This window comes from Cervus elaphus, chromosome 17 (assembly GCF_910594005.1).
Source record: "Cervus elaphus chromosome 17, mCerEla1.1, whole genome shotgun sequence".
Taxonomy (NCBI): Eukaryota; Metazoa; Chordata; class Mammalia; order Artiodactyla; family Cervidae; genus Cervus; species Cervus elaphus.
Genome location: NC_057831.1, coordinates 24,393,573 through 24,406,771, shown reverse-complemented (window position 1 = coordinate 24,406,771; position 13,199 = coordinate 24,393,573). Strand labels below are relative to the sequence as shown.

The following is a 13,199-nucleotide window of genomic DNA, read 5'->3' as shown; positions in this document are numbered from 1 at the left end:
CAGAAAGATAAAGAACATTACAGCATACTAACACATATATATATGGAATTTAGAAAAATGGTAATGATGACCCTATATGCAAAACAGAAAAAGAGACACAGTTGTACAGAACAGACTTTTGGACTCTGTGGGAGAAGGCAAGGGTGGGATGTTTCGAGAGAACAGCATCAAAACATGTATATTATCTATGGTGAAACAGATCACCAGCCCAGGTTGGATGCATGAGACAAGTGCTCGGGTCTGGTGCACTGGGAAGACCCAGAGGGAGCGGGTAGAGAGGGAGGTGGGAGGGGGGAACGGGAGGGGGAATACATGTAAAACCATGACTGATTCAAGTCAATGTATGACAAAACCCACTACAATATTGTAAAGTAATTAGCCTCCAACTAATAAAAATAAATGAAAAAAAAATTAAATATATAATGATTTTTTGCAACTTAATTCATAGGGAAGTTTATCTTCTGATGCTTAACTATTTTATTATTTTGCTAAGTTTGCAGTGTAATATTGGGTGCTAAAAAATTATACAGAATTATCTTGCTGGCACCCCACTCCAGTACTCTTGCCTGGAAAATCCCATGGACGGAGGAGCCTGGTAGGCTGCAGTCCATGGGGTCGCGAAGAGTCGGACACGACTGAGAGACTTCATTTTCACTTTCCACTTTCATGCATTGGAGGAGGAAATAGCAACCCACTCCAGTATTCTTGCCTGGAGAATCCGAGGGACGGGGGAGCCTGGTGGGCTGCCCTCTATGGGGTTGCACAGAGTCAGACGCGACTGAAGCAACTTAGCAGCAGCAGCAGGATCTCTGTAATTTTCCTCTAGGATTATGTTTACTTTAAAAGAGTGAAGACAAGTTAATTTCAGTTAATAATTTTGGAGATTGCTTAATCACCTGAACATGAAATAATTTGTGGTAAGCTGGTTTATTTCATATATTATCTGAATAGCAATGTTTCCTCCACATTTTTCCATCATCATACATAAAGAAAATAATCTTTTCTGTAATTTCACTTGCATGTTGTAGAGGAGGGGTAAAGAAATTTGCTCAATCTGTAATCTTGATCATTTTATTCCTGTATTTGAGGAATGTATATAGTTCAATCTATAAAACAAATATATTTTCAGTATAGATTCAGAATGATTCTTAAGTATATTAGATATTAAAAATAACTGATATTATTAGTTATGTGTAAAATAAAATTTCTCATGTCTCCATCAATCAGAAATAACCTCTAGGTATCTTGGATTTATATAGCTAGACTATTCGTATGCATTCAAAAATTTGTCTTGAATTTCTACAGCATAGTTCTGAATATGTATACATATTAAAAGACTTTATTTTTTAGAGCAGTTTTAGGTTTACAGCAACTGAGAGGGAGATACAGAGATTTCCCATATAGTCTCCACCCTGTCACCCCCAATTACATATATAGCCACCCCAATTATCATCACTCACCACAATGGTACATCTTTTTCACCACTTTAGAATGAGCCTACATTAACATAGCATAATCCCTCAAAGTCCATAGTTTACCTTAGGCTATACTCTTGGTATTGTACAATCTATGGGTTTGGGCAAATGTATAATGGTATCATAAAGAGTATTTTCACTGCACCCCAAATCTGAGCTCTGCCTATTCATTCCTCTCCCTTCTATTCCAGATCCCTGGCAATCCCAGATCTTTTTACTGTCTCTACAGTTTTGCCTTTTCCAGAATGTCATATAGTTGGAATCATACTATGTATGACCTTTTCAGAGTAGCTTCTTTCACTTAGTAATAAGCATCTAAGGTTTTTTACCCATGTTTTTTCATTGTTTTAATAGCTTACTTCACTTATTAGTGCTGAATAATATTTCCTTGTATGGATGAACCACAACTTATTCATTCTACTTGCTGAAGAACATCTTGATTGCTCCTAAGTTTGGGCAATTATGAATAAAGCTGCTATAAATATCTATATGTAGATTCTTGTGTGGATATAAGTTCTCTAATTCACTTGAATAAATACCAAGGAGTGCATTTGTTAGAATGATAAGAATATGTTTAGGTTTGTCAGAAACCACCAAAATGTCTTCCAAAATAGTTGTGCCATTTGCATTTCCACCAGCGATTGATGAGAGTTCTTGTTCCAAATTCTTAGTAGCATTGATATTGTCAGTGTTCCAAATTTTGGCCATTAGAATGTGTGTGTAATATAGGCCATTATAGGTGTGTAATAGGTGTATAGAGCTATTTCATTGTTATTTTAATTTGCATTTCCTTAGTGACATACAAGTGGAGCATGTTTTCATATGCCTGTTTTCTACCTATATGTCTTCTTTGGTGAGATGTTTAAGAACTTTGACTGATTTTAAATTGATTTGGTTTTTTTCTTAATTGTTGAATTTGAGTTCTTTATAAATTTTGGAAAACAGTCCTTTTCTAAATGTGTCTTTTGCAAATATCTTCTCTGAATCTATGGCTTATCTCCTAATTCTCTAGACATTGTCTTTTGCAGACATGTTTTTCATTTTAATGAAGTCCAGCTTATGAATTATTTCTTTCATGGATCATAACTTCAGTGTTGTGTCTAAAAATGCATCATCATACCCAAAGTCATCTAGGTTTTCTCTTCTGGTATTAATGTCTTCTAGTTTTATAATTTCATATACATTTATGTCTAGGATCCATTTTTAGTTAATTTTTGTGATTGTTGTAAGGTTTGTATCTTGATGCTTTTTTTTTTTTTGCATGTGAATATTTAGTCATTCCATCACCTTTTGTTGAAGTGACTTTTTTTGCCTCATTGTTTTATTTTCTTCCTTGCTCAAAGATCAGTTAATTATGTTTATGTGATTCTCTTTCTTGGCTCCTTATTGTGTTCCATTGAAATGTTTGATTATTCTTTTCCCAAGACCACACTGTCTGGATCACTGTAACTTTATAGTAAGTATTGAAGTAGTGTAGAATCAGTTTTCCAACATTGTTCTTCACCTTCAATATTAAGTTGCCTACTCTAGATCTCTTGCCTCTCCATATAAACTTTAGAATCAGTCTGTCCATATCTGTAATTTTCTGATATTTTTATTGTGATTGAATTGAATCTATAGAACAAATTGGGAAGAACAGACATCTTGACACTATTGAGTTTTTCTATCCATGAACAGAATATATTTCCATTTACTTAGTTCTTATTTGATTTTGGTTATCAAAGTTTTGTGGTTTTCATCATATTGATGTACATATTTTGTTAGATTTATACCTAAGTATTTCATTTTGAAGAGGGACAAAGAAAAAGGTAGAGGGACTATTGTAAGTGGTATTCCATTTTTAACTTCCAATTCCACTTGTTTATGGTTAGTAAGACATTTTCCTCAGGAAAAAATATTGAAAAATTTATTATCAGTGGACCTGCCTGAAAGAAAAGTTAAAAGAAGTTTTATAGTGAAAAGAAAAGTAATATAGATCAGAAATTCAGATCTGTAGCATCAAAGAAGGAATAACTGAAGATAAAATTAAAGTATATATATATATTTCCTATTTGCCATTGATCTAGAAGATAATAGTTTGTTCAAAATATTATCAACAATATATTCAATAATGTATGCTTATATCATATATGATATAAATTTTACATATATATGCTTGTGTATGTTTATATATAATGACATAAATGAAAGCAGTAATATAAAGTATAGGAGGGAGGAGTAATCATTTTATTATTATAAGGTACTAAAACTATCTATAAAGTGGTACAGTGTTATTTGATACTGGACTTGGATTAGTTGTAAATGCATATTGCAAACTATAACCACTAAAAATGTTTTTGAGTATGACTGATATGCTAAATAAAAAAAAGAAGAAAAATGGAATCATATAAAATGTTCAGTAAAACACAATGGCAGAAAAACAGTAGAAGAGAAAACAGAAACAAAGAACAAGGTAACAAAAACAGAAAACAAATGCTTTTTCCCTGGTCTCTCCAAATTGTACTCCCTTCCTTTTGGTATGTATGCCTTGTAATTTTTCTTGATAACTAGATATAATGTGGGCTTCCCCGGTGGCACTAGTTATGGTAAAGAACCCATCTGCCAGTGCAGGAGACATAAGAGACATGGGTTCGATCTCTGAGTTGAGAAGGTACCCTGTAGGAGGGCATGGCGACCCACTCCAGTATTCTTGCCTGGAGAATCCCATGGGCAGAGGGCGGGCTACAGTCCACAGAGTTGAGATGAGTTGGATACAACTGAAGGGACATAGCTCACACACAAATATTCTCTGTAAAAAGAACTGTTGCACATAGACCTTTAGTAATGCAGTGGTGGCATCTGGTCCCATCACTTCATGGGAAATAGATGGGGAAACAGTGGAAACAGTGTCAGACTTTATTTTTTGGGGGGCTCCAAAATCACTGCAAATGGTGATTGCAGCCATGAAATTAAAAGACGCTTACTCCTTGGAAGGAAAGTTATGACCAATCTAGACAGCATATTAAAAAGCAGAGACATTACTTCGTCAACAAAGGTCCATTTAGTCAAGGCTATGGTTTTTCCAGTGGTCATGTATGGATGTGAGAGTTGGACTGTGAAGAAAGCTGAGCACCAAAGAATTGATGCTTTTGAACTGTGGTGTTGGAGAAGACTCTTGAGAGTTCCTTGGACTGCAAAGAGATCCAACCAGTCCATCCTAAGGAGATCAGTCCTGGGTGTTCATTGGAAGGACTGATGCTGAAGCTGAAACTCCAATACTTTGACCACCCATGCGAAGAGTTGACCCATTGGAAAAGACCCTGATGCTGGGAGGGATTGGGGGCAGGAGGAGAAGGGGATGACAGAGGATGAGATGGCTGGATGGCATCACCGACTCGATGGACATGAGTTTGAGTACACTCCGGGAGTTGGTGATGGACAGGGAGGCCTGGCGTGCTGCGATTCATGGTGTCGCAGAGTTGGACACGACTGAGCGACTGAACTGAACTGAACTGAATGCAGTGGTGAGGTGTGGGGAGGAGGCTTTCTAGAGTCCTGTGATTAGGTCTCAGTCCTTTAGTAAGCCTACGCCTGTCGACTGTGAACCTCACAAGAATTTCTCCATTTGTTTATCCCCTTTAGGTGAGAGAGGTTTGTTATAGTGAACTACAGTTAGTTATTTCCCTACCTGTGGTCAGTTGGACTCTGAAAATACCTTAGTAGATTAGGCTCTGATTAACTAGTTTTTCTTGAGGGCAGGCCTTGTTAAGAAGACTAGAGTGCTCTGGAGTGTCTAAGGTTGTTTCCATTTCCTTAGAAATAGTGTTCCCCAATATTTGCTGTGGGAATCTGGTCAAGCTCCTAGAGCTAAATCTCAAAATAATGTGTCCCTTCCAATCTTTTAGCTGAACCCTCCTGGAGATTTTAACTCTCAGACTTGTCCTCTGTGGAGTGTCCAGCAATTTGTCAATTGCACTTCAGAAGCCACGGCCATGAGAAGGCGTGCACCACTCTAGAGAGTAGCCCCCACTTGCACAACTGGAGAAAAGCCAGTGCTTCAGTGAATACCCAGCACAGCCAAACATAAACAAACAAAAAATTAATCAAAGAAGAGTTGTTGAATTTTTAGTCTGTTCAGTTTTTTGTTTGTTAGGATAGAGTGGTGACTTCCAAAGCTCCTTAAATATGGAACCTGAAACAGGAAGTCCTATACTTCTTATTTTACTAAAATGGAAACCTACAAAATTGACAATTTTGTAACTTGAATTTTTTCACTTATGTCATAAACTTGTTCCTTACTGTTAAATGTTCTTTGATAGAATTTTAATTAGTGACAATATCTTTTATCATATTAGATATTTTTATCTGGTCTGTTATTGCTTAGACTGCTCCTAATTTTCCGCATTATAAACAGATCTTCTGTGAGCATTCATAGAGATAAATATTTTGCACATCTATAATTATGTCTTCAGAATAAAGAAGATAGCTCTTCCTAACTTAATTCCACAGATGAATTGGCAGAAAACATCCTAGATACTGCTATGGTGGAACAGCATATGCCTCTTAAGATGCATTAAATAAAATCAGTTCTCTTGTTCTTTCATCAATTCACAAAGTGATTGAGTCAGTTCTATACAACCTTTCACTGTTTTGGGGTCTGTATGAAAGAGCATGAGAGAGAAAGAGAGAATGAGACTGCTTGTGGAAGTGTCTTAAATCATTAGAGAAATGAAGGCTGTTTTTCATGCCATTTCAAGCAAGACTGGTATTGGAAGAATCTGGAAATCCCAGGTGCTTTTGTGCTTTTATTCTGTAACTTTCATAAGAAAAAAAAAAAACAAAAACACTCCTTCTTAGGTGTAGCATGGGGATAGCTCTTCTCCAGAGGACATCACTTTTGTTACTCTGCTTCTCTGATAGGAATGGTGACTTCACTTTTGAGATGCAATGACACCAAAATTCTAGCCACCTTCATCTATATATAGATCTTCATCTATATTGCCTTTGACTCTTCTTCCTTGTCATGCTGTCAATTTCCTTTTGCCAGAGGAACTAGGAACACACCTGTACTTGAACTATTATTTATTTTTTTTTGTCTAGTAGCAATGAAGTGAAGGCTACCATGGCGAACCATGGGTCATCTCAGTAACATTGTATTAAGAAAAGACTTACTGTAGGTTTAGGGTTGTACTGTGATTTGAGGAAGGGTTCATGGAAGCAGGGCTTTGCTATTCTTTGCTTGCTGTCAAAAAGCAGGTGTAATTTTATGATTTGCGTTATTAATGACTCTTACTGAGAAGCTGGATAACCAACTCTCCCTGCAACTGAGGGGTTTCTGGGGCACAGCATTTTCAGCATACAACCTCCCCAAAATCCCAAGCAAACTGGGAGGAGTTGGTTGCCCTACCTGAAAGGTAAAAATGAAAAGAGGCTGAGGCTAGACTTGGTAAAAAAGCAAAGTCACTCACAGGAGCCACGATTCAGGATATTTGGTTCCTTTTGTGGTTTGGACAATGTTCATGTTTTTGCCTGGATTCAGACATGATTACAAAGTAGCCTGATCTCTGACTGGACCCATCATGGTGGCAGCGTGGTCTAGAGGTGGTGATTTTCTGTGAGATTGTTGGTGTTCAACAGGACGGGAGGCCACCGCCTAGCAACATCAAGGCCTTCACAAGGTATCAGGACAATTTCTAGCTGTTAGGAGCTGTTTTCCTTTTCTCCAGTACCCTTCTTCAGGGATTTGAGGGGTACTTTTGCGGTTGGCCAAAGACAGATGACAGTTGTGAGTGTCTGTTGTGAGAGCCTTGGTTTCAGTCATATTAGTTCTGTGCCCTAAGGAAACGCTTTGGACTTTGGACAATAAAAATATTGTCCATGTCTCTTCACACAACTCTTCTTCTCTTCAATAAAGTTTTTTAATGATTGAGACCAAATGCTGAATTACTGTTACGTTTTTAAACAATCAAATACTTTTCTCTTTCTTATATTCAAAATTCACATTAGCATATTTTAGTGTTCTTAATAGTACTACCATAAAGAAACCCATATCATTTAATTGAAGACACTTTTTTCACAGGACACATTAACGTTTTGATGAACACTAATATTTCACTATTAAACTAGTGTTTCATAGAAATATTTGTTTAGATTGTCTCCTAGTTATGCCTATTGTTTTTAAAAATTGGAAATATGCATAAAGGGTAAATAATTGTTCTGAGTTAAATTGTTCTGATTTTAAATAAATAAATTTTCTTATTTACAGTCATTGAAAGGAGATAGTTTCATGTTTTTCAGGTTTACTGTTTTAATGTAAAGTGGTATTTGGATTTTTTTGGAGGAAAATATTTACCTAGTAGATGAAAATATGTATTTGATTTAGTTTAGTAGCTAAGGTTATAATACTAGTTAAATTATGAGGCATCATTTTAATTATTAACATTGGTTCAATTATTTTGACTATCTTAAACTCAGTTTCGTTGTCCCATATATTAATTAAACCAACTGTTCAGCAATTAGTTTTCATAACAGTGGAGGAACTTAATATGGCCTTAGCTGTATTATAATCCATATTAATGAACTTTCCTTTAGGTTCTGCAGACTACCTGGAGATCATTATTTCACCAGACCTAAGAAAGGAACATTCTGGGCAAATCAGTGAGAGAAAGGAAGTTGAAGAATTATCAGAAGCTTCAGGAAGCACCATACAACAGGCAGTGGTGGTTCCTGCTGAGATTCCATGTGAGGTCAGTAAAGACACCTTGTTGTTGTTGTCATGGATACTGCATTTCACTAGAATGTAACTGACACTAGAAGCTCCAATACAGAGGTGGTTTTGTTCACTCTGTTCTTGGCTGTGTCCTCAGAATGGCAGAACAATGTCTGGCAGTTAGTAGGCATTTGATATGTATTTGTTGAGTAATAGAATATTGAAACATACATGAAAGCACCATGTTTTTAGATGTTACTTGATCTATTGCAAACAGATTTACAATTGCTATATATATGTGTGTGTATGTGTGTGTGTGTGTGTGTGTGTGTGTGTGTGTGTGTATCAAACTGTTCAAAGCAAAGTTGGATTCATATTAACCAGATCAAGGATTCTATTTTCATGAAAGGAAATATGTTCTTGAATAGAATTTGAAAATACTTAATTTTTAGGACCACCTATCTTCAATTATAAAACGTGTCAAAGGCCTACGTTATGAAGTGGAAATATCATAAGAGCTAGAAGAGCTGGTTTCAGAATAAAAATATAATGTTAAAGCAAGTAGATTTCTCAGGAGGGGTTATATGGATACATGTTGGTGACATTTCTTCTTCCTAAGTCTTCACTGGACTGAACCACTAAAATAAGCCATGCTAGAGCTTGACCAAAATTTGGGTTATGTAATCTCCAGAAACTAAAAAGATGCTGGCCCTCAACGTCTGCAGTGTACTTGAGCAGAAAGAGCCAGAGATACAGGAGAAGCTTGAGAGTCGCATGAGAGGGTCCTTCAGGTAGAGGCCAGTGTTTAGGTGACAGGAGCTGCGCTTGTCTGCTACTGTGCTCTGCTTAGTCACTCAGTCATGTCCAATTCTTTGTGACTCCATGGACTGTAGCCCACCAGGCTCCTCTGTCCATGGGATTCTCCAGGCAAGAATACTGGAGTGGGTTGCCATGCCCTTCTCCAGGGGATCTTCCCAACCCAGGGACTGAACCCAGGTCTCCCGCATTGCAGGAGGCAGATTCTTTATCATCTGAGCCACCAGGGAAGCCCAAGAATACTGGAGTGGGTAGCCTATCCCTTCTTCAGGGGACCTTCCCAACCCAGGAATCGAACCGGGGTGTCCTGCACTGTAGGCGGATTCTTTTCCAGCTGAGCGACCGGGGAAGCTCACTTGTCTGCTTACTGGGAGGCGTGTTTGGGGAGAGAATCTTCTGATCCTGATGGTTCCAGCAGCCCTGGCAGAAGCAGAATGTTCTGTGCAATTCTGAAAAGCTTATTTCCCTCATCTCCAGACCCCATGCACAAGCAGGAGAATCACCAATTTAAGTTACTATGTTATCAGTGCCAGAGGAACAAAAACTTCTTTGGCACTCCCTTAGAGACCCCAGGAACCGGAACTGTACAGGTTGGAGGGAACCGAGACAGAGGAATCAGGCAAAGAAATATTACAGCCTACTTGAGGAAGGAAGACCAGGCCAAACAATCAGAACCAGCGGCTCCTCCTGAGTGAGAAATAATGGAAGAGACAGAAATTAGTGGAAGAGACTATAAAAGGGAAATGAGGACTATTCTCAAATAGGTAAAGTCAAATAAAAAAAAAAACCCTCTGGAACTAAAAATTGCTCACCAAGAATTATGCAATGAGTCTAACTAGCTGCTTTTAAAAATATCTGCAACAGTAAAATTTGAACAATATAAAGCCTTTCCATTATTAAATTGCAGACACATCAAAATCCAAAAATTAAATCCCACTGCCCTCCAGGCAGAAATCACGCACTTAGGTGTTCTGGGGAGGACCAGGGTTCTTTCCATAGTGGAATTGTGGACTGTCTTATTTATTGACATGGATATAATTCTATCAGAATCTCTGAAGGATCTGAATTAAATTATTTCAATTCCAAATCTTTCTTGGGAGCCCCACTTTTTAAACAATCCTAAGAGCTGAAAGATCATATAAGACTATTTTAGCACCAGCCAGCTTCCCAAATGGCAATTCAGGAGATATGAGAGACATGTGTTCAACCCCTGGGTCAGAAAGATCCCCTGGAGGAATGTACAACAACCCACTCCAGTATTTTTGCCTGGAGAATCCCGTGGATAGAGAAGCTTGGAGTGCTACAGTCCCTAGGGTCGCAAAAAGTTGTACATGACTGAAATGACTTAGCATGTACACACTAAAAACTTGAAACAGACTGATCCATGGACCAAAAATAGTCACCCAAGTCAAAATCTTGTATTCTTAAACCTAGATCTTAGTACAGTCTAAATTCATGTCCCAGTTTTCATGCACCACAAGCAAGATGAGTGGAAATCATGGTTCAGATTTACCAGGAACCTGCATCTCTTATGACTTCTGCATTGGGAGGTGGGTTCTTTTACCTCTAGCAGCACCTGGGAAGCCCAGGATAGCATTCAGTCTATACCAGTTGTCTGAAAGCATAGCCTTTGAGCTTACTCATTTCTGAGAAGTCTTCAAGTTACTGGGCAAATGGAATCCACTTAAATGTATAGCTTCCTCTCTCCAGAAATGATATTTGAGACTTCTCTGCCATTATACAAAAACTAGAAATTTACAAGACTGTCATTGCCAGTCACCAGGTCATATTTGAGATGTGCCTCTTCTGCTCCCAGTATCTTCAAATTCTATGAATTTCCCCTTACACTTTATAAAGTTTCTGGCATGCCATTGTTGAGTTGACTGATTCAGTCTATTGGTGTCATCGTCATTCTGTCTGATGAACAGGGAATTAGTTTAAGTCTTGCTGCTCTCTCGCTGCAGAATGTCTTGAGTCTGTAGACCTGCCGCTAGCAAAATACTCTCCCTGTGCCCTCCTCTGCTCTGGAGAAGTGGCATTTTATTGGCGTAACTGAGGCTGCAGGTGAGCCTGCTGCTGCTTTTGACCCCAGGAGCCTGGCCCTTTTGATTCCTTCTGCCTAGTCATCTTCCCCAGCATTGTTCCTTTCCTGGACCTTGAAATTTGTGCCACTTTCAAAACAGCAGAAAAACACTTTTTTCTTTTGACAGGTTTGTGTGTGTGTGTGTGCACTAGTGAAGATGTGCCTCCAGTGTTCTATTTATGTAAGTTATTCTCTTTTTAAGAAACACCTAAATGGGTCTTAACAGTTTAAATCTGCTTAATTCGACCTCTTCTTTTCCGTTTTCTAAGATTAGCAATCTTTGTTCTGTTTTAGTGTTTGTTAAGCTTTTTGCTTTTTTTTATGGGCCAAGATACTTGCTTTTCTAGCATATTCCTCTTGATTTTGTCTTGTATGGGGTAATGTATCATGAAAGATATGAAATCCGTGAGTTCTTAGTCTTCCAAACAAGTCCACTGTTCAAAGTAATCTTACCCACTTTTGTTGCTGATGAATTATCCACTTGGGAGGCATTCTCCCATTGAAATAACATCTAAACCAGAACTGAACCTGGTCTGTTATTTGCTGCCTTCTTTTGTGTATTTCCTTTGCTGTGTGTTTACCCCAAAGTCCTAATATCATTGATTTCTCAGGAAAATTCACTCAGAGCAATGATTCTCATCTGGGAGTGATTTGGCTGTCTCTCCCAAGGGGATATTTGGCAAAGTCTACAGACAGGTTTGTCATAACCGGGGGTTGCTCCTGGCATCTGCTGGGTAGAAGCCAGGGATGCTACTAAAAATCCCGTAGTCACAGGTCCCAAAATGTCAGTAGTGTCAAGGTTAAATCCTGCGCCAGAGGACAGAAAATACATTCATGCCTCTCAGTAATAGGTCACTTCAAATCACCCGAGGGATGGCATCAGGGGGCAGTGCTCTTCTTCAGAGGCTTGTCTGCGCTCCGGGCAGTTGTTCTGTGATCACTTGTGAGCTGTGCTCTGCTGCGCTGAGTTGCTTTAGTTGTGTCTGACTCTCTGCCACCCCGTGGATGTAGCCCTCCAGGCTCCTCTGTCCATGAAATTCTCCAGGCAAGAATACTGGAGTGGGTTGCCGCAAGAATACTGGAGTGGGAAGGGGATCTTCCCAGCCCACGGATCAAACCCACTTCTCTTATACCTCTCCTGCATTGGCAGGAGGGTTCTTTACCCCTCGCACTACCTGGGAAGCCCTTCTTGTTAGAGAGGCATCATCTCTAAGCAGTGATCCAGTCACTGGATAATTTTTTAATGGATTTGACCTGAAGCTTTAAGAGGGATCCTTTGAGTGTTTTCCTCAATGGCCCTTTCAGAAATACTGTGGTTTGCTCTAAATGCCTCCTGCCTCTCCTGGAGCCTCAATCATGTGTCGGTAATGGCCTCTCTATTGCTTCTTCCCTCCTAAAGAGCAGCTAAGAGGAGCTTATTTTTATCTTGTCTTAACTGTGTAGGCAGGACTTCAATATGGCATTTTCCCTTCCTTTTGGTAGAAGCTGCCGCAATCTCAGCTCTCCTCCACCCCAAACCTCTTACTTCCTTTCATATAGTTAACTGAAATTTCTTTATGTTTATGTTATTCTTCCATGGCTACTATTTGGATGAGGCTGGTTACTTGTTGATTTTTGAGGAAATTTAATTCTTAAAGTTATAGTATCACCACAAAAAGACCTCTTAATGGGCTTTATCAGCAATTATAGCTATATTAATTTCATTGACTTGTTTTTCTGAGTCCTAGAATGTGGCACATCCCCTGATAAAGACCTTCATTTTATTTGACCTTCACTGATGTATATGTCTGTGTCTACAACCATAATATGAGTCTCCAAACCCAAATCTGTTCAGATCACAGATTGTATAACCAGTGAATCTGGAGAAACTCTGAGAATATACGGAGTGTGACTCTTAGCAGGGCCCATGGAGAAGCTACAAAAACCTCTGAGATTAGGTCCTTCCTGTTCACTCTTTGGCAGTGAATACAGTTTAAAACAATACACAGAAACTAACAGCACTGCCCGCTTATTTTTGACATCAAATCATGCATTAGATCTTGATAACCAACCTTAACTTAAAGTCAGGTCCTATGATTTAATTGAAACATAACAATAAAAGCAGCAAAAGATTATTGTGTGTGTCACTGCCTAAAAT

At 38.5% G+C, this 13,199-nt stretch overlaps 1 protein-coding gene across 4 annotated transcripts in view; it reads left to right on the top strand.

The window, feature by feature from the left end:
- Positions 1 to 13,199, top strand: part of BANK1 (B cell scaffold protein with ankyrin repeats 1) — a 317,486-nt gene that overhangs the window by 78,282 nt on the left and 226,005 nt on the right. For all 4 annotated transcript variants that reach the window (XM_043871399.1, XM_043871400.1, XM_043871398.1 and 1 more), the window contains exon 3: positions 8,046 to 8,200. In XM_043871399.1, the coding sequence (XP_043727334.1) occupies positions 8,046 to 8,200 (155 nt within the window). The remainder of the gene's footprint in view (positions 1 to 8,045; positions 8,201 to 13,199) is intronic.